General features: G+C 42.7%; 1 protein-coding gene across 5 annotated transcripts in view; it reads left to right on the forward strand.

The window, feature by feature from the left end:
- The window catches only part of CEP128 (centrosomal protein 128), a 323574-nt gene that overhangs the window by 213604 nt on the left and 87462 nt on the right, over positions 1-22508 (forward strand). For all 5 annotated transcript variants that reach the window (XM_060261805.1, XM_060261808.1, XM_060261806.1 and 2 more), the window contains one exon: positions 16643-16692. In XM_060261805.1, coding sequence (XP_060117788.1) covers positions 16643-16692 — 50 coding nt within the window. The remainder of the gene's footprint in view (positions 1-16642; positions 16693-22508) is intronic.

The raw sequence follows: 22508 nt of genomic DNA on the forward strand, positions 1-22508 counted from the left end.
CTGTATTTGAAGATCTCACAATGACATAACAAATGTATATTAAGCCTGTCTGCAAGTGATGCCTTTTCAGTAGTAGCACTGTTATGCCCACCAACAGTTATTGAGAGAAATGCCACACCTCTAGCTTTGTAGTAATATACACCAGGAAAAATGTACTGAATGATGGTAGACTCAAGGAAACACTCCTGACATTCAAGTGCCAATACAAATCTGCTTCCCAGCTTGGCTTTTGACTGAATTTAAGACCATCCACCTATTGCTGACCCCTGATGTACATCAACTTTTCAGCGCTTCTCAGAATTTGCTTTCTTTGACCACCTTCCACATTAGACTTCAAACAGAATACATCTGTAGACTTAGAACCCCAAATAGCAAATGTGTGGAATGCAAACTCTGAGAGGACAATTTTTTCAGCTGTACAGAAGCTCTGGCAATAAACATCTATTACTTTTGACAGATGGAACAGCAGGTTGGCTTATGAATCTATATATGCTTAATAATTATCCTTTGATTTATTAAAACACAGTAAAATGGATTGAGCACAAGGCATGTTTGCTGACCCAAAGTGTCATGTGCCACCAAGAATAAATCATTCTGAGAAACAGAAACCATACTAGCCTTTGTATAAATGGTGCTGATGGTAGCAAGGGGTTATGTTGGGATACCTGCAATTTATGCCAGTCTGAAAGCAAAGTAATATAGGGGCTCCAAGAAAAACTCCCCCCCCTTTCTGTTATTTCTACTGTAGCCATTTTTAACCTCTGCATAAGATGAAGCGACTATGTTCTCCAAAGTTCTGCCATTGTTGTTATTTCTGCTGAGAGCTAACTTTGGATGCATGTCAGTGCAAATCTGATGACCTTTATGCATCGAAGCTGTAACCTCCCCCTGCTCCTCGTGTTGCTGTGGCCTGCTGTTTCATTAGATCAAAAGGAAATGCTTGTTCATATTTGTTTTTTATAGGTTACCTGCTCTCAATTTTGTTGTCGCTTTCAGAAGGTTCAGGTTTTTGGTATTGAAGATGCATGCATGCTGTTGATGTGGCTAATGTGATTTTACTTGAGAATGTTCAAAAACTTCAATGCATGAAAGCTTAGTGAATGAAAATAAAGCTGACAGCATTAGCAGAGAATTTCATACCTTGCCAGAACACCATGCATAAATTCCAAGTGGTGATGAATGTGAATTTCATTTGAGGTATATAGGATGAAGCCCAGCCAATAAACTTAGTCTCCCTGTGTATACAACCCACACAATATACAAAATTCCTTGTTTGTATGGTTGCTTTCATACATACTTCTTGAATCTGCACAACGGCCCATATTCATTCATATTCTTGTATTCAAGTGGCATTAATCCCAGTTCAGAAATTGTATGGTTGCTTTCTACATACTTCTTGAATCTGCACAACAGCCCATATTTATTCATATTCTTGTATTCAAGTGGCATTAATCCCAGTTCAGAAATTGTTAATAGCTCTGAGTGATGAGTCCCTCCTCAGTGTATTCTGTTGTGGCCCACTGCTTCTTTGAAGGTACCCAAGGCTGCTTTATCCTTTATTCTACATAGAGGTCATTTCAGTTTAAGATGGAAGTGTGCGGTGGTCCAGAGTCCAACTCTGTTCTCCTGGACTTGCCTAAGAAATGTTGGGGTGATGAGAATTCATTCCATACTGGAGGGTTTTCAGGGGCTTATGGACTTGTGGGATGAGCACAGCCAGCAGAGAAGCATGGCCGCACCTTCATCCCCAGGCAGCTGTTCTCATCCAGCTGGCAAGTGGAAGGAACTGGGAGGCATGATCTCTTCTGATGAGGCCGACTGGGAAAGGATTTGGTATTTTCCCATTTGCAAGGACAGAGCTCTCTGGAGGAATTTCCCAGGTAATGTTGCTTGTTGTGACGGTTCAGGAGTCAGTTCTGGGCCTATGCCATTACAGAGTAGAGCAAGGAGGTAGGTGGTCTCTGAAAGAGGCAGCAGCCAGGAGGAGAGCAAAACGATGGTAAATCAGAGAGGCTGAAATTCTTCACTTAAACTTGTTCTGCCTTTACTGAGGCTGACTCTCCCCGGGGAGTGGAATTCTAGAGGGTGCTGCAGCATCAGAGGGAACCCCCAACTCATCACCCCTTTGCAGCAGTGTAAGAAGAAAGTATTCTTTGACACCTTACAACTGTTTGTTTTCCAGCAAGAGTATACCCTTGAGGTGCCTGGCAGTTTCTCTACCTGTGCCCTTAAAGCAAAATACACATTTGTACTAAATTTCAAAAGTGACAGCTTATATTTTTCCCTTTCCCTCTTCTTTTGTTCTTGGACTGTTCTCCAGTTTATTTGTGCTCTGTGTCAGCCTTGTAAGAGCTGAAAGATGTAGCTGACTTGTGTCAAAGGAAGGATGGGAGCCCTGCTTCTCTTTTTCTTTCCATGCAGGGTTTGACTGGTGATCATTGATGGCAATCTTTTTGGCAAAACATGGGCAGCATGTTTAGAGCTGCCAGGTCCTAAAAGAGCATTTCTACCTCTTAAGAGTTTCCTAGAAGGAAAAATGTGAGCGGATTGGCTTTTTCATCATTTCTCTTTTCTTCAATATTTACAGTACAAAGGAGCAGTCCCTTGTCTCAGTCTAACAATCCTTGGTTTCCCCTAAAGTTCTGGTCAGCTCATTGTATAGCATATTATTATTGCTATGTGTTTAATTAATTTATACCCTTCTTTTCTCTCCAGTGGGAACTCAAAGCGGCTTACATCATTCTCCTCTCCTCCATTTTAGCTTTATGAGATCCCTATGAGGTAGATTAGGATGAGAGAATGCAACAGACCCATGGTCACCCAGCAAGCTTCCATGGGACACATAGGGATATGAACCTGGGTCCCCCAGATACTAGTCCAACTCTCTTAACCCCTACATCTCACTGGCTGTCAGTATGTGCCATATTGACTTGACTTGGATGTCCCAAGATAGCCTGATCTCATCACATCTCAGAAATTAAGCAAGGTTAGCCCTGGTTAGTACTTAGATGGAAGACCATCAAGGAAGTCCAGGGTTGCTATGCAGAGGCAGGCAATAGCAAACCATCTCTGTTCATCTCTTGCTTTGAAAACATTATTGGGTTGCCATAGGCTGGCTGCTACTTACTGGGCACTTTGTATGCCATATTTTCCCAAAAGGAAGACTACACTTATTGTAAGCTAATCCTTTTAGCTGGCTCTGTAGGACTGTTTCCAGCCCCAGGACTAATCTGATAGGGGGAGACTACCCTTCATCTATCTCTTCAGGTGCTCCAGCAGAGAGGGGCTGGGCCCCAGATAAGCTGGCCTGCAAGGCTGCAAAGTGGTCCAGCTGATAGATGGGAGCAGAAGGCTTGGCTGGAGGGGTGCACAACATGGCCCAGATAATCAGTTAGGTTGTGGTGGAAGCACTCCACCACTCTGTAGACATAATTACCTGAATGGAAGATAACCAAACTCCATTTTTATAAAGTCACAAAAGGGTTAAAAATCATATTCTATTTGGGTAAATAATGGTGTCCAGCATTTTTTTTCTGATTGCTTAGTTTTTCACACGTATCTGCTCTTGCATGTCATTACACTTTTTGTGCCCATGGAATTTTGCTGGTGTTAGTACTTCCTACACTGATGTAAATGGGAAATCAAAGGACAAAGTATGGCTTAAAAAAGAAGTTTTGTTTACATGGGGCTTCTGCAGCTGGATTGATAATGGCAGAATGTACTCTCTTTGAAGATATATCTTCTAAGCACCAAATGTCTAATTTTTCACACGGGCAGATAAATAGTACTAACTTGTACAGCATAATGAAAATAATTTCTCATTCAGTACAAAGAAGAGGGTTAAAAATGCATGGACTAGATTAGCTGCTGCAAGAGTGTAGGAACTTATCTACAGAATTTGAGTGAGTTTCAAATTCATTCCAGGTCTGTTACCAGCTAATGCTTGCTCAGCGCCCCTTCCAAAATGAATAGGTATTTTCCATTCAGGTTCTCATGAGCAGCTGTTCCACATCACAAAGTACGATATCGCAATTGGCACCCTTTTTAGCAGCCTCAGCAAAGAGGTTTATGGATACCAAGCTGAACTGCTTCTTCATCAGTTCAGATCACAGAAAGGAGCATATTAATGAAAGCACGGGCAGCTCCTATTTGTGTCTCTCTTTCTCAGCACATAAAGGTCCATTCTTATATTTAATCTGACCATAAATAGTAAATTTCACAGAAAACCAAGACTTTTTAAAAAAAAAAAAAAGGAAAAGAAAAAAAGAGTCACTCTCAGTGACCTGGACAGTAGCTTCCCACATAATCAAGACATACAGTGGACTCTGTAGTGAAAACCTCGTTGATTTAGTATTTGGGAATTTGTCTGCTGACTGTCATGTTGTTTCAAGGTCTGAGACACAAACCACAAAGAGTATCTATTCTCCTGGAATGTTTCTTTTCTTAAAAATTCTAACCCACAAGTTTCCTGCTGTGATTTCTGATTGGGAGAAGATTGATGCCAAGGTGGGCTAACATTTAACTTATTCTGTTGTGCACCGGTTGGTGGCAGCAAATAAAGACAAGAAGCTGTGAAGTGTCTTTAATTATTCTCAGGAGTTAAAAGCTGTAACCCGAGGCTGGCTGCTAGACCATGGCCCATTTCGTGTATACTGTAAGATTATGTAAAATATGATACTGTCTTTTCCATACAGACTTCTGCATTTTCTGTTGTTTTTGGGTGAATTTAAAAATAAGTATCAGCTGCAGCACATGTGATTATTTTGAATAGCTTCAGCTTAAACGGGTTTGTTATCATAGTACTTGCTTTTTATTGGGATAATAAAATAGGAGAATGTGCTGACAAATGTTTTAAGTTCCTGTTCAGTGGCTGTCCTTTTCAACTCCTTACTTGATTCATCATGCTTTTCTAAATCTTAATCTGGTTTGAGGGATGAACCAACCCACACTTAACATTTGCCTTTCTCTGCAGATGGATAAATAGCAATTGCTAATTCTTGGCTAAACTGATTCAGATGCAGAAATATCTTTTAGCTTCAAGCTTTACTCTGTGTCTTGAACAAATGTAGCAGTCTGTTCATCAGAACTGTAGTTACAATAGTATGGATTGCCTCTCTTGCATGGGAAAATTTGCCACTGCAGTAGGCAAGCCCATGGGAGAGGGAAAGGGCAGAAAAAATGCTCTATTTATTTAGCCTAATAACTGTTTTTAACCCTGAATGGCAAACCACCCTTTTGCGACTTCAACACATGAACTTGCCTATATGAAAGCATGTATGTACAGAATTCCTTTTACTCACCACTGAATAAACACTGTCAAGTTCCTGTTCTTACCTCTCCCCCCCACCTCAAAAAAAATATCTGGGATTAGAGCTAAAGAACCAAACAAGCATAACGCTCAGGTATGTTTAAACTCTAGAAGCCCTTGCAACAGGAAAAAAGAAGCACTACACTGCAGAATACCGAAGGGGCAATAAGACTGAACCATCTTTTACTACAAAAAAGTAAGGTCTTTGGAAGGACCTAAAGAAATCTGAGCCAAGAATAACCCCGTCTCTCATTGCTGAAACTGCAAATACTTTACATATTTGCATTACACAGTAATAACTTACCTTTCTAGGGTTTTTTTTGAGAATTTTGTAAGCAGGCATAATTCCAGAGGAGTCTCACATTTTAGTAATTAAAGCACTGATTAATTGCCATTTCCCACACTCTGTTTCCCCCACACACTTTTGAATCTCCCCTTCCCCTAGTTTTATCCTCTTAATCTCTTGAGAGAAGAATATAGGTTTCCTATTTAAATCAACAAACGACTCATAGTATATTTGTAAGCAATTTTTGCATAGATACCTAATGGTGTGCCATATTGCAGATATATGTCATCTTCTAAGACTTTTGTGCATACCTGTTGGAAGTAAATGGAGATAGGAGGCAATACTCTGACATTGACAGTCCCACTACATTTTATATTTAGCACATAGTCCACTGCTCCAAAGCCTCATGATTGTGAGTGCATGTACAATGTGCGGTACATATCTACATGCGTATATGGAGGTACTAACCATTAATATTGCTATTCTGTATATCAACAGGTTCTACTTCATGACATGATTGGACACTGTCATGCCCATCTCATGAAGAAGATCTAGCAACCCCAATGTATGCCACCTTACCATAAAATTTATAGCTATGGGCCTGCTCATGTTCCATAAACCATAAAACTGTTTACCCTTGTGCAGAGTAAAAAGAAAGAAAACTACCTTCTGTTACATAATTCTTCTTGTTCCATGGAGGCCAATATGTTGCTTTTTCTCAGGACCATGAATAGGTTTGCCAATCCCCAGGTCCCAGCAGGGGTTCTCCCGCTTTTCCAGGCTCCTTCCTGTTCCCAGTCAGCTGGCCAGCGGGGGGGAAGCCCTGCCCCCACAGCCACCATGTGCCTTTCCACCTCTGGAGGCTTCAGACTCTGTTTGGAAAGGCTTCCTCTTGGGATGGTGTGTCTGTGTCTTTAAGACTGAATGGGGTGGGGGGAGTAGGCAGAAGAAAATGGCTGCTCCCAGTGACTGTGAAAACAGCCCAGACCCTCTGTTGGTTGCACAATCTTTTCAGAGGTCGTTTGCATAGGAAAGGTAAACTTGAACCTTTGGTTGCTCTGTTTTACTTTGAAGAAATTGAAAGTTCAGCAGCTTGTGAGTAGAGATGCCAATCCCCTGCTTCAGAGTTGTCAGAAACGGGGTGGGGGGGGAGGGACAGTGGCTCAGTGGTAGAGCATCTGCTTGGGAAGCAGAAGGTCCCAGTTTCAATCCCTGGCATCTCCAACTAAGGGTCCAGGCAAATAGGTGTGAAAAACCTCAGCTTGAGACCCTGGAGAGCCGCTGCCAGTCTGAGTAGACAATACTGACTTCGATGGACCAAGGGTCTGATTCAGTATAAGGCAGGTTCATATGTCCATATGTCCATGTCTGCTGGGCACTTCATTATTCCCTATGGAGATCAATTCTCATAGAGTATAATGGAGAATTGATCTGGGGGTATCTGGGGCTGTTTTTAGAGATAGAGGCACCAAATTTTCAGCATAGCATCTAATGACTCGCCTCAAAATGCTTTCCAAGTTTCAAAAAAATTGGATCAGGGGGTCCAGTTCTATGAGCCTCAAAATAAGGTGCCCCTATCCTTCATTATTTCTAATGTAGGGAAGGCATTTAAAAGGTGTGATGGCCAGATGGCCAGTTCAATTGTGCTTGTCACAACTTTGCTTATGGCTCCACCCCCCAATGTTTCCTGGCTCCACCCCAATGTCTCCTGGCTCCACCCCCAAAGTCCCCAGATATTTCTTGAATTGGACTTGGCAACCCTAACCATGAATCAGCAATAGGGAAGACCCAGAATGGCAGTCCAGCTAATGCATGTTCAGTAGCACCTTAGAAACCAACAAGGTTTTGGTGGTATGAACTTTTGAGAGACAAAGCTCCCTTTGTCAGAGCTCTTGAAGGTTATACCCTGAAAATCCTATTGATCCCTAAGGTGCTACTGGACTCAAATCAAAACTGTTCTACTGCAGAGCAATGTGGCTACCCTCTGAAACAATGTCTAGAACTGCAATCACAATTTTTGTTATATCTCATATACACATGCGGGGCTTTCTCTATTTTTCATTGGTAAGTTACCAGTCCTTTCATGAGGATGAAATGGCAAAGTTGCCTTTTACTTTGAGTTAAATTAGGATTTGTACATACAAACATCATTCTGCTGAGGAAGAATGGGAAGGAAATCCCCAAATGTGCATGTTGCTCTCCTGCAGAGACAAGACCCTTGGATTGTTGATATAAGATTTACTGACTGGATCGCCATGTTGGATGTCACAATGTGCTGATGCCACACTGGCACTGCTAAACACAGTTAACAAATTGGAAGCCAGCTTCATAACAGTGTCCTCGCCCTCTCTATAAGCACATTTCCCTCTTCCACATTAATCAGTTCATCAGCATAAAAGTTATTCAACCATAAGATCTGTCTTCCCAGGATTTTCTTTAGCTCCAGAAATGAATCAGAGTAAACTCAGATAGTCATTAACATTGGTGCCACAGAAATGTTTTAATGTTAGTGAGGGTATCTATGGGGGCATAGGATTTGCTTCATGGAAGGGAGGGGGTTAGGGGAGTGAGCATGGATTCCCTTAACTGACTCCTAGTTTATTAATCATAAGCAGTAGTGTGTCTCCCTTGAGCCACTGAGCAGACATTAGCTACTTCCAACTGATGCCGTACAGTGAGAACTAATCACAATGGCTGTGTCTGGCCATTAGTAAGATCACAATTGTACAGTCTCAGCACTGGTGTGGTGGTTACAGAGAGCCAGTTTAGTGTAGTGGTTAAGTGCGTGGACTCTTATCTTGGAGAACTGGGTTTGATTCTCCACTCCTCCACTTGCACCTGCTGAAATGGCCTTGGGTCAGCCATAGCTCTGGCAGAGGTTGTCCTTGAAAGGGCAGCTGCTGTGAGAGCCCTCTCAGCCCCACCCACCTTACAGGGTGTCTGTTGTGGGGGAGGAAGATAAAGGAGATTGTGAACTGGTATGAGACCCTGAGATTCGGAGTGGAGGGCGGGATATAAATCCAAAATCATCATCATCTTCTTCCTGTCTAATATCTGTTAGTGTAAGACCCCGCCCCCTCCTCCAACCATGACCACCTTGGTTAACAGGATCCTTATCTTATTTTGGACATAGCTGTATTAATAAGTGCCCCCTGCTACAGGCTAAGTGCCAATGGGACGTGAAACCTGGAGAATCTCAGAAAGGGTACAGCCATGGAAGCTCAGGAAGGATGGAAAGGGTGTGCATGCATTTCGAACTGATTAAGTGCAGTCTCAGGGTTTTCTCAGTGGAGTTTCAGGGTTTTCAATAACAATAAGATTTCATTCTTAGTAGCAAAAATATCTTTTCAGTACTGGAATATCCTAACATATTCCAGAGGTGTCTGCCAGCCCAAAGAAATTGCTATTACATTAACAAGTGCCTGGTTTCTCTCTTTCCTTTATTTTTTAAAAAACTCACTCAAGAAGGGCACTCAAGTTATTAACAGGGATGTGTATTCAGCCATACTGGTATTTCCCGGTTATTTTTTCAGCTAGTTAGCAAGTGAACCATTCTCCAGTCACTGTGAATGACTTACTGTGAATCTTCCTTCTTGTTGGTCCAGGAGTGAGGCAGTCAGGCCTGCCCTGTTTTGGGGGTGGCTTCCTTCCTCTTGAGGGCAGGATTGAAGAACACAGAAATGATGTTTATCATCATGTCAATGAGGTTGGCAGTTGTTGTTCATGCACAACTGATATTACTTTTCATGTTGACTATATTCTTTCATGTTACGTTCTTCCTTAAATGTGTTAAGGTTCATCTACTCCTGGGAGTATTCTTTCCTCTTTTGGTCTGATGTTCTCTAACCGTCACGGCTTGGTGACACCTGGGGTGGTTCCAGGGAAGAAGGCAACTCTGCCTTTAAGGAACTGACCCTGTTTTAGGAGGAGAAGGGAGTCTTTCCAGAGGTAATTGGCTGCCCTACTTCTGGACCACTGTGAAGGAAGATTCATGAAAAAGTGAAATCAAATCTTCCATTTACTCAGCTAATTTCAGCCAACCTGAAAAATCCTGAATATTTTCTGACTAACATTTTCAGGATTTTTCAGGACCACTGAATATCCACAGATGAAGTGCATGTAAAGGGACTTCAAGCCCTTTTAAACCCTTCTTGTGCTGCACAGATCAATGTTCTCCATGCAGCACAGCAGCTCCTGGGGTTTGCTTCTCCTGCAGCCCTGTTTAAACTGGACTGCAGGAAAAAGTGAGCCCAGCCAGGATCTCCACTGCCACTTGGAGCAATGTACAGTGATGCAAATCTCCCTTCTCCTGCCACCTGGTTTAAACCAGACTTCAGGAAAAAGCAAGCCCCAGCTGAGATCTCCTGTGCCACTGGGAGCGATGTGCTAGGCACAGCACAGCAACTCCTGGAACTCCCTTTTCCTGTAGTATGGTTCAAACTGGAATGCAGGAGAAAGCAAGTCAAAAGAGATCAGTCCCTTTAAATATCTTCTCCAAGCAGCTAGCAACTCAGCTGCCTGAAGGAGTCCAAAAGGATTGCAGTCCCTTTAAACACCCTCTCCAAGCAGCAAGTTTGCTCACCACTTGGAGAAGGTGCCCAAAGGGATTGCTCCCTTTAAACACTCTCCCCAAGCGGTGAGTTCACTCACTGCCTGGAGAAGGTGTCCAAAAGGATTGTGGCCCCCTTTAAACACCCTCCCCAAGCATTGAGTTTGCTTGCAGCGTGGAGATCCAAACCCCCCTAGCCATTCTGTTTCAGGAGCTATCTCGATTCACCCAAACTTTTGTGTCAATACAGATCTGGATGCAGATAAAATGTGTATATCATGTTGTCTCACCCAGGGTCTTTGTGCCCATGCAGATATGGCTCACAATAGCCCAATGAATGTATTTTCCTCACTTTTTTCCTGTCAGAATTTGACAGCAGTTAACTTTAAACCAGCCAGTGAGATTCAACCTTCACATCTTGGACCAACCATGTTCTTGAAAAAGTGGGTTTCCATGTGACCATGGGACCCTTCCCCATAAGAATACCATCCCAACTCAGTGAAAGTATGCCAGGTTTTCCAACTACCTGAACAATCCTCTCCAACTACCTTCCCCCCTCCCCCGTTTACTCTGCTCCTTGGGCATCAACTATATTTGCCCCTGGATGTCTCCAGAACCGCCCCCCCCCCCCCCGTTTACTCTGCTCCTTGGGCATCTTCTGTAAGTGTGTCTTCTTGTTGGTGTGTGTGTGCATGTGTGGTTATTTGGGGAATTAGTTCTCATGTGCCCTGTGTAGGTCCTTTACATTTTTGTTTTATTTTATTATGTATTTAAAATCACTCTCTCTGTCTCTCACTCTCTTTCCTTGTAATTTTATTATGCGGTACTCCTATCAAGATCTACCATAGTATACACAGATCAAAGGTCTAACATTATTCCTTTCTGGAACCCTTGTAAAGCTAATTTCGCCTTCTCTGGGTTTTGAGTAACAGGAGAACTAGCTTCAAATCCCCTTTCTGCTAAGGAAGTTCACCAGGTGAGCTCACAGAGTTGCTGTTGAGAATGAAATGATGGAGAGGAAACGATGTTATAAGTTACTTCAAGTCCCCATTGGGGACAAAAATGGTGTATAAATAATAAATAGAACTTCTAGGTAGCCATGGAGTTAGTTCTCAAGCCTTGGTCTCCAAGGCTTTGCTACTTCAAGATATCCTGTGACTAGATTATAGCCTCTTGACCCAAGCTGCATATTCCTTCAGGTTGTTTGAAAGTTAAGAATTTATATACTCAGCTTTCTGATAAGGAGGATCTGCCAATTTATGTGATTAATAGCTAATAAAGGAGTTACATTTATCTCTGTTAGCATTCAGATAGTTCCCTGTGTAAGCAGACTAGATTTTATTTTTAAAAATGGTTAACTTCTAAAATAAAATGGTTCTGTTATTAGACAAGTTTCTTAATTAAAGGTATTTGGATAAGGGAGGAACTCCAGTTCATATTCAGGAACTATTAGAAATATAACCACCATTATACATGAGGTTATTGCAAAGAACTTCATTAATTTATTTTGATTAATTAATTTACAAAGACAGAGTGCTGGTATAGCTGTGCATTCTTTAATTTTTTTATGGTTCCAGTCAAATATAAATGTTTGAGAATTGAAGGGGGTAGGGCAGGCTTGAGTTTGAGTACAAAGTGAAGAGAAACCTCAGTGTTTCATATAGGCTGCATCTTGGATGCTGGCTTTTAATCTGGATTTGCTGTTGTTAGACAGAATGATGGCCATTATAGGAGAGTGGTGTCATTTAAAAAAAAAATACTGAACTGCATACAGGGTATAATGCATGCAGGCTATAACGCAACCAGTAGGCATTATAGGCAGCTGCCTGTAGCAGCATCCTGCTACGAAGGTGCCAGCCGGGAAGAGGAAGAAGCACCAGCCCAGAAGAAGCCTGGCGGTGCAGGAAGCTGCAACTGGCCTGGCTAGTTAAAGCCTGTCAGCAGCACCAGGGGCCGAGGAGCGAGTCAGAGAGGAGCATGATTCAACTTGTGAGGCCAGTGGCCGGGAGTGCTGCAGGTGGCAGTGGGGAGGAGGAGGAAGGGGATGAGCAGGGGCAGCGGGGCAGGCGTGGGTGGGTGGCAGTGGCACAGCAGCTGCGGGGAGGGGGCTGAGTGAAGGTGGTGGGGGTGCCTCGCCTGGGGCATCAAAAAACCTAATGCCAGTTGAATAAGACTGGATAAATACTGAATATGTCAATTGAATAAGACTGGATAAATATTTAAAGTTTTAGGAGGCCAGTCTTTGCGAAGCTCTGTAATAGGCCCTAGTATGAGTGCCAAAGGCTCATACAAAAAACCCCCCAAGTATGAGTTCCAAAGGGTTCAGTAAACTGGAAGGTGAGTGGTTCTCCATTTCTTGAGGAGCAGCCCTCTGCTCCACCCAGGAAGGCACAGGAGACCCAAGAATTTCCAACAGCTTTTGTTACTCCAGCCTCCCATGTTACAAAGATTTGTCCTGTAACTTGTCTTGAAAACTAGAAAATTATGTTGATTTCCTTGACAACTGTCTCCGTCCTAGCCTAGCCACATGTTGCTCTGTACTGCCTCTTTCAATGCCCTCCCTAAAAGCTGAAACTGTCTCCATATGCTGGACTCTTCTCCATCTGGCCTGCATAACCCCTACTGTAAGTGAAGTGGGATACCATCTCTTCCCACTGCTGCAGCAAAGGCTAGCCACCTGTGCCTCAGACAACTCTTGCACAACTAAGGTGGTGCTTGATCTTCTTGAGTGTGTTGGTGATCCATCTGGCTATACTCTACAGCAAGGACTGAAAACTTCTCTGTCACAACCAGTGCTTCCTCCGCTCCTCACCTAGGGTCTTCCTCCTCATTTCCTCATTCCAGCATCAAATTCATAGGAGCCTTTTAATCCAGGTATCTATAAATCGCTCAGGTTTTTGATTTAACATAAGACTTCACTATGGTATAGTTGTACAGAAAGATATGTGTGAACATTCCCATGAGTCAAAAGAATAACATGGAAAGCAATCCTAAGTGGCCAAAGCCTTACTAAAGCTTTATCTTAGAACAGCTTCAAATATGATAATGGCACATAATAAACATATAGCCTTCCACATGTGACACGTCACCCATGGGAGCTTGTGTTGCTACATATACATGCCGTGCACCTGCACCATGAAACCATGGCCATGTGTGTTTGTAAACATAGTGAAATATACACAAATGAAAGTATCATTTTCAGTTCATATCTCACTTATCTATAAATTTGCTAGATGACCTTGAACACATAAAGCAGCCTTTGAATGAGTCAGACCATTGGTCTATCAAGTACTGTCTAGGCTGACTGGCACAGCTCTCCATGATCGAATAAAATAAATAAATAAATGATCTAGGGTGGACATCTTCTCCATCACATATTAGTTGATCAGTTTCAACTATAAATACTGGGAATTCAGTCTTGGACCTCTTGCATGGAAAGCGGATGCTCGACCACCAAGCTATGGCCCCACCATCTCTCATTCCCAACCCCTCCATGTTCAATATAAAAATAATAATACTGACTGCTTTTCATGGTTTGATGTAAAGTTTACAAGAGTAATCTGTGTGAAGGCCTTTAAGCGCTCAGAAAATCTCTGTAAAATGCCATATTATTCCAATTGTAATGATCTGTATCTATGTATGGGCTGCCATTGCTTTTCTGTACCGGATTTTGTAATATTTGAAGGAACCATCAAAGGTTTTAACTAAAAAAACACAAAGTAATCTTGTGGAGGTGTACAATTTGTTAAGAAACAGTTAAAAATGGTTCCTAGTGGGAGAAGAAAGAAGTGAAAAGGTAACATTTTCCCCTTCTTGCTATGTGACTTGGACTTGGCATAATATTAGAATTCACTTCCCTAAAAATAATGGAACTCTGTCTGGGGCAGTGATGGTCTGTAGCCTTGGTGCTGAAGGGGGAGCAACAGTGGGAGGGGCTTCTTGTGTCCTGGCTCACTAGTGGACCTCCTGATGGCACTTGGTTTTGGGGGGGGGTGTTTTTGACCACTGTGTGACAGAGTGTTGAACTGGATGGGCCATTGGCCTGATCCAACATGGCTTTTTTATGTTCTTATAATGAAGTAGTAGCTGTAAAACTCATGATGAAATCATCTGCTTTCTTTGTGGTGACATCACTTATGTTTTAAGAAATCTTTCAATTTGCAGGAAGCTTTGCATGGTCTTCAAAAGTATCAGAATATTCTCAGGTTCCTTGGGTGCTTATCCATAGTTTCTAAATGAGAAAATCAATATGGTAGACATATTTCTTCAAAGACAACTTACCCACTACTGCCAATTGGTACTGGGGAATATTGGATTAGTTTTAGGTAATAGTCTCAGGTCACTTGGGTTATCTGTGAAACCAGCCGACCTGTATGAACTGAATGTGTGCTCTAGGATATGTCTCAGAATCTTCTGCAAGGCTCATGGTGTTTTTGACAGAAAGTAATTATGAAGAGGTAGAACATTTGGTGATGGAACATGTGGAAAAGACTGTCCTAGAAGACAATTATCCTGTATTTAGAATTTATTCAGAGCAGACCATTATCAAATACAGTGACCAGTGAAGGAAGAACTGTTTGGCTGTTTTTCCCACGGATAGATCCAAGTGTGCAGCCGTGTTGGTCTGAAGGAGTTGAACAAAGCAGGAGTCAAGTGGCACCTTTAAGACCAACAAAGTTTTATTCAGAACGTAAGCTTTCGTGTGCTAAAAGTACACTTCTTCCCACAGTTAGAGAGAATGGGTACAGTGGATGTCTCCCATGCTCATAGTTCTAAGAGAAAAACCTGGAAAACATTGTTGAAAAAGGTTGTCAGTGCTGGTTTTTGCTGGTTTCACCAGCTAGATGAAAGCACAGGGTTGCCAAAAAGCAACACTCAGGAAAGCCATGACTATGTGGAAATTACCCAGCTTTCTTTAAAGGCTAGCCTAGATGCTGTATTTTTCTCCTTGGAGATACATCCCAAATTTATAGTACTTCTGCGAATGATTTAGATCAGGGAAGCAGTAAAGGACAGCACAGTTAAACTTCCCTTCCCTAGTGCTTTTCTCCCCCCCCCCCCCCCCATTCAAATCAGCAGGGGGTCTCATTCATGGATCTTCTGCATCATATCTAGTTTGAGTCAAAAGTGCTACAGCCTTTAGTGTGTTGCTACTGTGGGACAACTTGGGCACTTTTGTTAGTTCATCGCTTTTCATTTTCCCTTCTCGATAGGAGCCTGGCATGGATTTTAACGTTTAAGTAGCTTTTTGTAATTTAAATGTTAATATTTTTCTGTGATTAAAATGTATGCTTGTACATGGCCTCTGAGATTAGTGGACCAAAATAATCTAAATACATGACAAGTTATCCTTTCCTCTCTTTCTTAGTTAGGGGGAGAGTTTCAGCAAGCTATATTTAAGCTTCTACCTTAAATTCTGGTTATTTTAAAGAAAATTATACCTCTTGTGATTTTTTCCCCTCTCCAGAATGAGATGTTTACATCAGCTGTGCAAATATTTTTGCAAAGTCTCCTTTTGCCCTCCCTCATCTTTCACTTACCTATTCTTTCTTCCTCCCTTCCCCTGCTGTCTAATATCTCTACAGTGGTCACTCTTATCACTACTTCCATCACATAACTAGTTGCCGGGACAGCCCCAGTCAGACTTTTTTTTTTAACACCAAAGAAGTGGCTGGCAGTGGGCAGCTCATTGTGCCTTAGTATTAAGGGGACATGGGCTCTCTTTCCCCAGGTGATTCTAAGGATGGGAGAAAGAGTGTAACTGAGTGACGCAGAACTGTATTCTTTCTACACTTACTGGGGAAAACAGCAGAAGGTGTTGAGATAACATGGTACCATTGGAAGAAAGATCTCTCAGCAAAACATGTAGTTTACTGTCTTATTAATGAATGTTCTGATGCATATGTTTTTATGTCGTTACCTGCGCTGAGCCTGCCTTGGCAGGATGGACGGGTATAAATCTCAAAATTAAATTAAATTAAAACACAACACTAGCTCGCCCTGGGTTTAAAAAATGCAACAGGTTGCGGGACACTATGGCTGTGTGGCAGGAAGGAGGCAGGTGCCATTGTTTGGAGCAGCTTGTTTGGAATCCATTGCTACAGTAGTGTATAACTGCATTTAGACCGGTGCACATCTGGGTTATGTTTAAATGCAGCCATTCACCACTGTAGCAATTCTGGGGGTGGGACATTAGACCAAAATTGATTTATTCCTAGGTATTGAATTGTATTGAATTCTAGCCCATTTCTGAGTTGAGACTGCCTTTTTATATGATCCTGAATCTGATTTTCTGTTTGCTTTTGTTTGGAGCGAATTCTGGTCTGGCAGCGTTTATGTCACTGATGTTCATATTCATCAGGCATATTTTCATGACCTCTAATTTAAAAGCCAATTTAAATCCTTCTTGTAGTCTTTCCTTATCTAGGAGCTAATGTTGAAGATGCTTCTTTGTCTTGAAAATATTTATTTTTTTCTTTCTTTTTTTAAAAAAATATAGATCTACTACAGAAGACTCTAAGGAAGGAGGAAGAAATAAGTGCCCTACAGGTATTTCGATTAATTAATTAGATTGCAATAGTCTGATTCTAAGGAAGATGGATGTTAGACCCAAGGTAGCTTACAGTGAGAGAAAAGCTTAAATAACTCTGGTGTAGTGGCAAGTGTCATCAAGTCACAGCTGACTTATGGATACCTCATGGAATTGTCAAAGCAAGAGGTGGTTTGCCATTGCCCGTCTCTGCATAGCAGCCCTGGACTTCCTTCAAGTACTATCCAGGGCTGACCCTACTTAACTTCTGAGATCTGACAAGAGTCTACTGTACAAAAAAAGCACCAAAAATCTCAAGTGACATGGGTCAAGTGAGTCTCAGTCCTTTTCCTCAGACAAAGGGCAGCAGTCATAGAGCAGTGCTGGGCTGTGTGTCTAGTTTTCCCTCAGCCTTGACTGGAGCTCTCTGTCCTCTGTGGCAGCAACTGGCTTCTGGAGGTAAATGTTCTTATAGTGCCCCAGGCAAAGAGGCTACTAAAGCAAAGCAGTTCAGGGACTCTTGATGCCTGAATAGGAGACTATCTGCTAATGCTTTTTAAGCATCAGAGTTCCAAGGTGGAAGAAAAGTGGGATATAAATTAATAAATTAGATCTCAGGTCCAGTCCCTGATAACTCCGGTTTGAAGCATCTGAGAGAGCAAGGATGAGAAGGCATGGGACCCTGAAGAGATGTAGCCATCAGAGCAGGGTCTTGATAAAACGCTTCTTTGGTCCTACCTTTTAACCTTTGAAGATTATATGTATGTTGAACATCACAACCAGCTAGAATTGTCTGTGTTCTGTTTCATGAACCATACTGTGGTTTCACAATGATAGTTCAGCAGTTAAATATGGGTGAGTGGTTGTTGCTGTTTGCCTGCCAATAATTAGATAATGCAGGCAACATAACCATCTTGCAGCATTTCCTGTAAGGTTTTTGTAATTGCAGTCTGCCTGATCTTCACATTCTGTAGCCACAACTGAAACTCACACCATGTCTTCCCATGCCCTACGGACAGCAGATCCATCCCATCAGCAAAAAGAGGTCTTTCCCCAAACAACCAAGGTTGTATTTAGTGTGGCTATTTTGGAAGAGACTATTTTTATATTGCTTACTTCATGTTGATATATATTGGTAGGTGGAAGGTACTAATAACTGAATAGACAACATTTTTCTGCAGGAAGAAAAGAAATTACTGTGGGAGAGTATAAATAGTACATACTGCCCATCAGATTTTTCTGGGCAGGAAAAACCAATAGAGAGGCCTGTGGTAGTGCAGAGAAAAAGGTGAACATCCTATGAAGCTGGGAGTGAGAAACAGGTATGCTTCAGTATGCAGTTTATAATGAATAGAGTTCATCAGCACTCAGCAAGCCTTCAACCAGCTATCAGTTCTCAAACTAACAAAGGATGTTCTCAAATTAGGGTTTGTAGAATCTTTCGGGCTCAAGTGCCGTGTTCTACTGGAGAAAGTTTTCCTTCCAGACGTTTCATTCTCAGCTGCGGAGAACATCCTCAGTGGCATTGCAGCCGGAGCAGGCACTCTGACCTTCTTGGCTGCTGTGCATTGAGTGGGGCCAGGGCTGCTGGAGAGCTGCTATTTCTAGGCTGGAGAGGGTGTGATGAAAGGGCAATTGGTTTGTGGATATGCCCATTGTTTGGTGGGGCTTCCTGGAAGGGTAGTGATAAGGAAACTGGCTGTTGAATGTGACCATTGTTCTGTGTTAATTGCTGGTAGGGTTGGAAGGGGTGTGAAGATAAGGAAGATGGTTGTTGACTGTGCTGATTGTTCTGTGGAATGTGCTGGTTGTTCTGAGACTTTCTGCAATTTATAGTCTGTAGGGTGTTTTGCAGAGCTGGGTACCAAGATTGGTGGATGAAAATGCCTTCTTCCTTTCTGTTAAAATTGTGCTGGTGTTTGTAAATATCCAGTAGAACACGGCACTTGAGCCCGAAAGATTCTACAAACCCTAATGATGTTACCAGCCGTGAAAACCTGAAATCTTTGATGTTCTCAAACATCCTAACAAAGAAAACATGACTTTTACAGCCCAATTCTAAACTACAGGCCACCCCACACTGTTAGTTGGTATTTATTCTTGCTTAGCAGACAAGAAATATGCACCAAAAAAGACCCAGTCACAAAGTGTGATGGGCATAGCAGTTCTATAGTAACCTCACCATAACTCACTCACTCACTCATAGGGTGGAATGCTGCTGATGCCCTTTAGACAGCCAGAGGTAGTAGCAGCCAACCCATGATGTTGATGATTGCATGTACACCAACCCATGACCATCTAGTGTAGAACACTTGGAAAGAGGGGACAAAGACAATATAGGCCCTGCACCGGACCATGGCACATCCGTGGGACAAACACATCCCAAGGAGCTCTGCAAAATGGGGTTCACAGTATCCTCCTTCTACAATGTTTCCTTTTGCCAGGGGAACACTCTGCGGAGAAGCCATGGCCACATCAATAACATGTCTCTGAAGCTCAATTGCATGAGGCAACTCAGGAGAAGACTCCAGATCTTTTATTTTCAAGAGTTCAGGAGCTTGGTTTTAAACAGTTAATTTAGTTACCAAAGCACTTCAATCCTAATACTGGCCTGTACCCCAACAGCCATGTGTGGAAGGCACAGTTTTCCCATATTCCTCTCCATTCCTGCAACTCCTGATCCCTAGTAAGATCATTCCTAGAGTCACTGAACTGTTTTGGAGGAATAACTGAACTGGTGAAGGTGCTTGAGGCATGAAGGACAAAAGGGTGAAATTGCTCCTCCTCCTTTTTCTGCAAGTCCTGCACCAGTGAGGGGAGAGGGCAGTTCCATCTCATATACCATACACATGAAGCTGCCTTATACTGAATCAGACCATCCATCTGTCAAGGTCAATATTGTCTACTCAGACTGGCAGCAGCTCTCCAGAGTATCAGGTTGGGGTCTTTTACATCACCTGTTGCCTGGTCCTTTTAACTGGAGATGCTGGGGATTGAACCTAGCACCTTCTGCATGCCAAGCAGGTGATCTACCACTGAACCACAGCCCCTCTGAGCCCCAGTCCCTTTGCCCAGATGGCTTTTCCATTGATCCAGTGACCTGGGAAATCAGGTTTCCAGAGGTTGAAAGGAGCTACAGGAATGAGGTATACTGTGTACCTTTAATGCATGGATGGTTGATACAAGTCTGTGTTTTACCTTACTGGGCTATTGCAAGGATTAATGAAGTTATGATAAACATATGGAGCAGAGGTCCATTAGTGGCTCTTAGCTACAGCATATTGTTGGAACTCTCTGTCTGGGACAAGTGATGCTCTGTATACTTGGTGCTTGGGAGGGGCAATGGTGTGAGGGCTTCTAGTGTCCTGGCTCCACTAATGGACCTCCTGATGGAACTTGGGCTTTTTGGCCATTGTGTGACACAGAGTGTTGGACTGAATGGGCCATTGGCCTGATCCAACATGGCTTCTCTTATGTATATGAAGGCTTTTTAGTATTTAGGAAAATATTATCTGAATATTTTGCATTATGATTTTGAAGTACATACTTAATCTCCCTATTTCACTCTTTTTGACATCTCTTTAAAATTTTGAAATTGGTCAACCATTCTCCCCTTAATTTGTTTTTGTTTAGGATTTGCTAAACAAATCCCACTCTCATGATTCATCTCCTAGACTATATGTCATTGCTGCAGTTACTCCTTCTAACATAGCTGACCCTTGTAAGCTCTTAATTTACTTCTGTTTCAGCGCTGCCCAGAGCTGAATGTATGATGGAGCCAGTACAGTTACTTCCTCAGTCTTGGAAGGGATGGCTGTATTCAGATGAGAATAAGCCTCTGAAATTTGTTAGGTTTATGTACTTCCCTCCTCTTCCCTCCTCCCTTTACTCACAGCTGGGAAACTGAAATCATCGTAGTTCCCAGAAAACCATGGGTTGTTGGGATGTCCAAGTCAGGTTAAACAATCAAATATGATGTATTCACTTGCCTACAAATTAGGATTAAATTGTAGTTTGGGGATCTGGTTTGTACACAAGAGAAAGTTTCTGCAGCTTGTTCTTTGCTGCATTGCAGACATCATGATGAATCATAGTTTGTCTGGAACCAATTTTCTATTTTTCAACCAACCATAAGGGCAAGAGTGGGAAGGGAATGGATTGGGTGGATCCATGAATTTCCAAGGCTTGTTCTCATCATCAACATGTTTGCTTGTGATATTTGAATGTAGTCAGTAATACAATTTATGATTCCCAATGGATTTACATATTTTCATTTTTTTACTCATTCTCACAGCTAAATCAGAAGTACTGTCTATTCAGTTTCCCCTTATCTTGTACTTGAACAGATGATAGTTCTAGAACAAAGTGTGAGTGCAGTGGCACCTTCAAGACCAGCAAAGCTTAATTCTAGGTATAAGCTTTCATGTGCATGCACACTTCATCAGATACCCATAGTTTAAACCAAGCTGCAAGAGGAGCCAGCCCCACTTGAGGTAGCATGGAGGTCACATTTCCCACCACCCCAGCCAGTCCTGGGCTGGTTCCTCTTGCAGCTTGGTTTACAAGAGGAACCCAGTGGTATAGCTGAATATACTATACAGGCTCAGCTGTACTGGTAACTGAACAGATACTCTGATCTGTATTTGGCTTAAATAATACCTGGGAAACGCTGGTAATGTATTTTTCTGGGGGGGTTGGCTCAATTTATGTTTATGTTGAATGCACACTCCTACAAGTTACCATCTTATGCCATTTGCTATGCTTCTCGATGAGAATTAATTCTGAGTCATCACAGATTTTGCTGAAGTCTGGTCACATAAAAATTCCACTCTCAGCTGCTAAGCCAGTTTTGATCTGTCAAAGTTTGTGTTCTTATAGGTGTGCTTACTACTAATAGTGTCATTGCCCTTGAAGTCTGTAATTTTGGGGTCTGACCTCTCTTGTTAGTGGTTTATTGAGTTTGTGACTGAGTAGCCAAAAGATGCTCCTGGGCACCCTCTCCAATATCCTTCCTGACTCCCCCTTCACTGCTCTCTCTCTCTCTCTCTCTCTGCTTGACTTCGTGAACGAAGATTTAAGAAAGGTGCAGTAGTCCACGTCTGCTGCAGGCTCGCTGGTGGCTGACAAGACCAATGCGGGACAGGCAGGTCCGGCCACAGTGGCTGCAGGGAAAAGTCTGATTTGGGGCTGGTGCTGTAGCAGTACGATTCTTCCTCAATCTCCTTTTGTCCTCAAGACCAGCTATGCGTGCGTTCTCAAAGGAAGAGACAGCCTGGTGGATGGTGTGCCTCCATGCTTTGCGATCTGAGGCTAGGTCAGACCACTGGTGATGGTTAATGCAACAGGTACCAAGGGATTTCTTCAAGGAGTCCTTGTACCTCTTCTTTGGTGCCCCTCTATTTCGATGGCCAGTGGAAAGTTCGCCATACAGGGCAATCTTGGGAAGGCGGTGGTTTTCCATCCTGGAGATATGCCCTGCCCAGCGCAGCTGCGTCTTCAACAGCAATGCCTCGACGCTTGTAACCTCCGCCCGCTTGAGGACTTCAGTGTTGGTCACAAAGTCACTCCAGTGGATGTTGAGGATGGTGCAAAGGCAGCGCTGATGAAAGCGCTCAAGGAATCGCAGGTGATGACGGTATAAAACCCACGATTCGGAGCCGTAGATGAGGGTTGTCATCACAACCGCTTTGTAAACATTGATCTTTGTGCCTTTTTTCAGATGCTTGTTGCTCCACACCCTTTTATGCAGTCGGCCAAATGCACGGTTTGCCTTTGCCAGTCTATTGTCAATCTCCTTGTCGATCTTGGCATCTGAGGAGATGATGCACCCCAGGTA

This window comes from Heteronotia binoei, chromosome 21, assembly GCF_032191835.1.
Source record: "Heteronotia binoei isolate CCM8104 ecotype False Entrance Well chromosome 21, APGP_CSIRO_Hbin_v1, whole genome shotgun sequence".
NCBI classification, from domain to species: domain Eukaryota; kingdom Metazoa; phylum Chordata; class Lepidosauria; order Squamata; family Gekkonidae; genus Heteronotia; species Heteronotia binoei.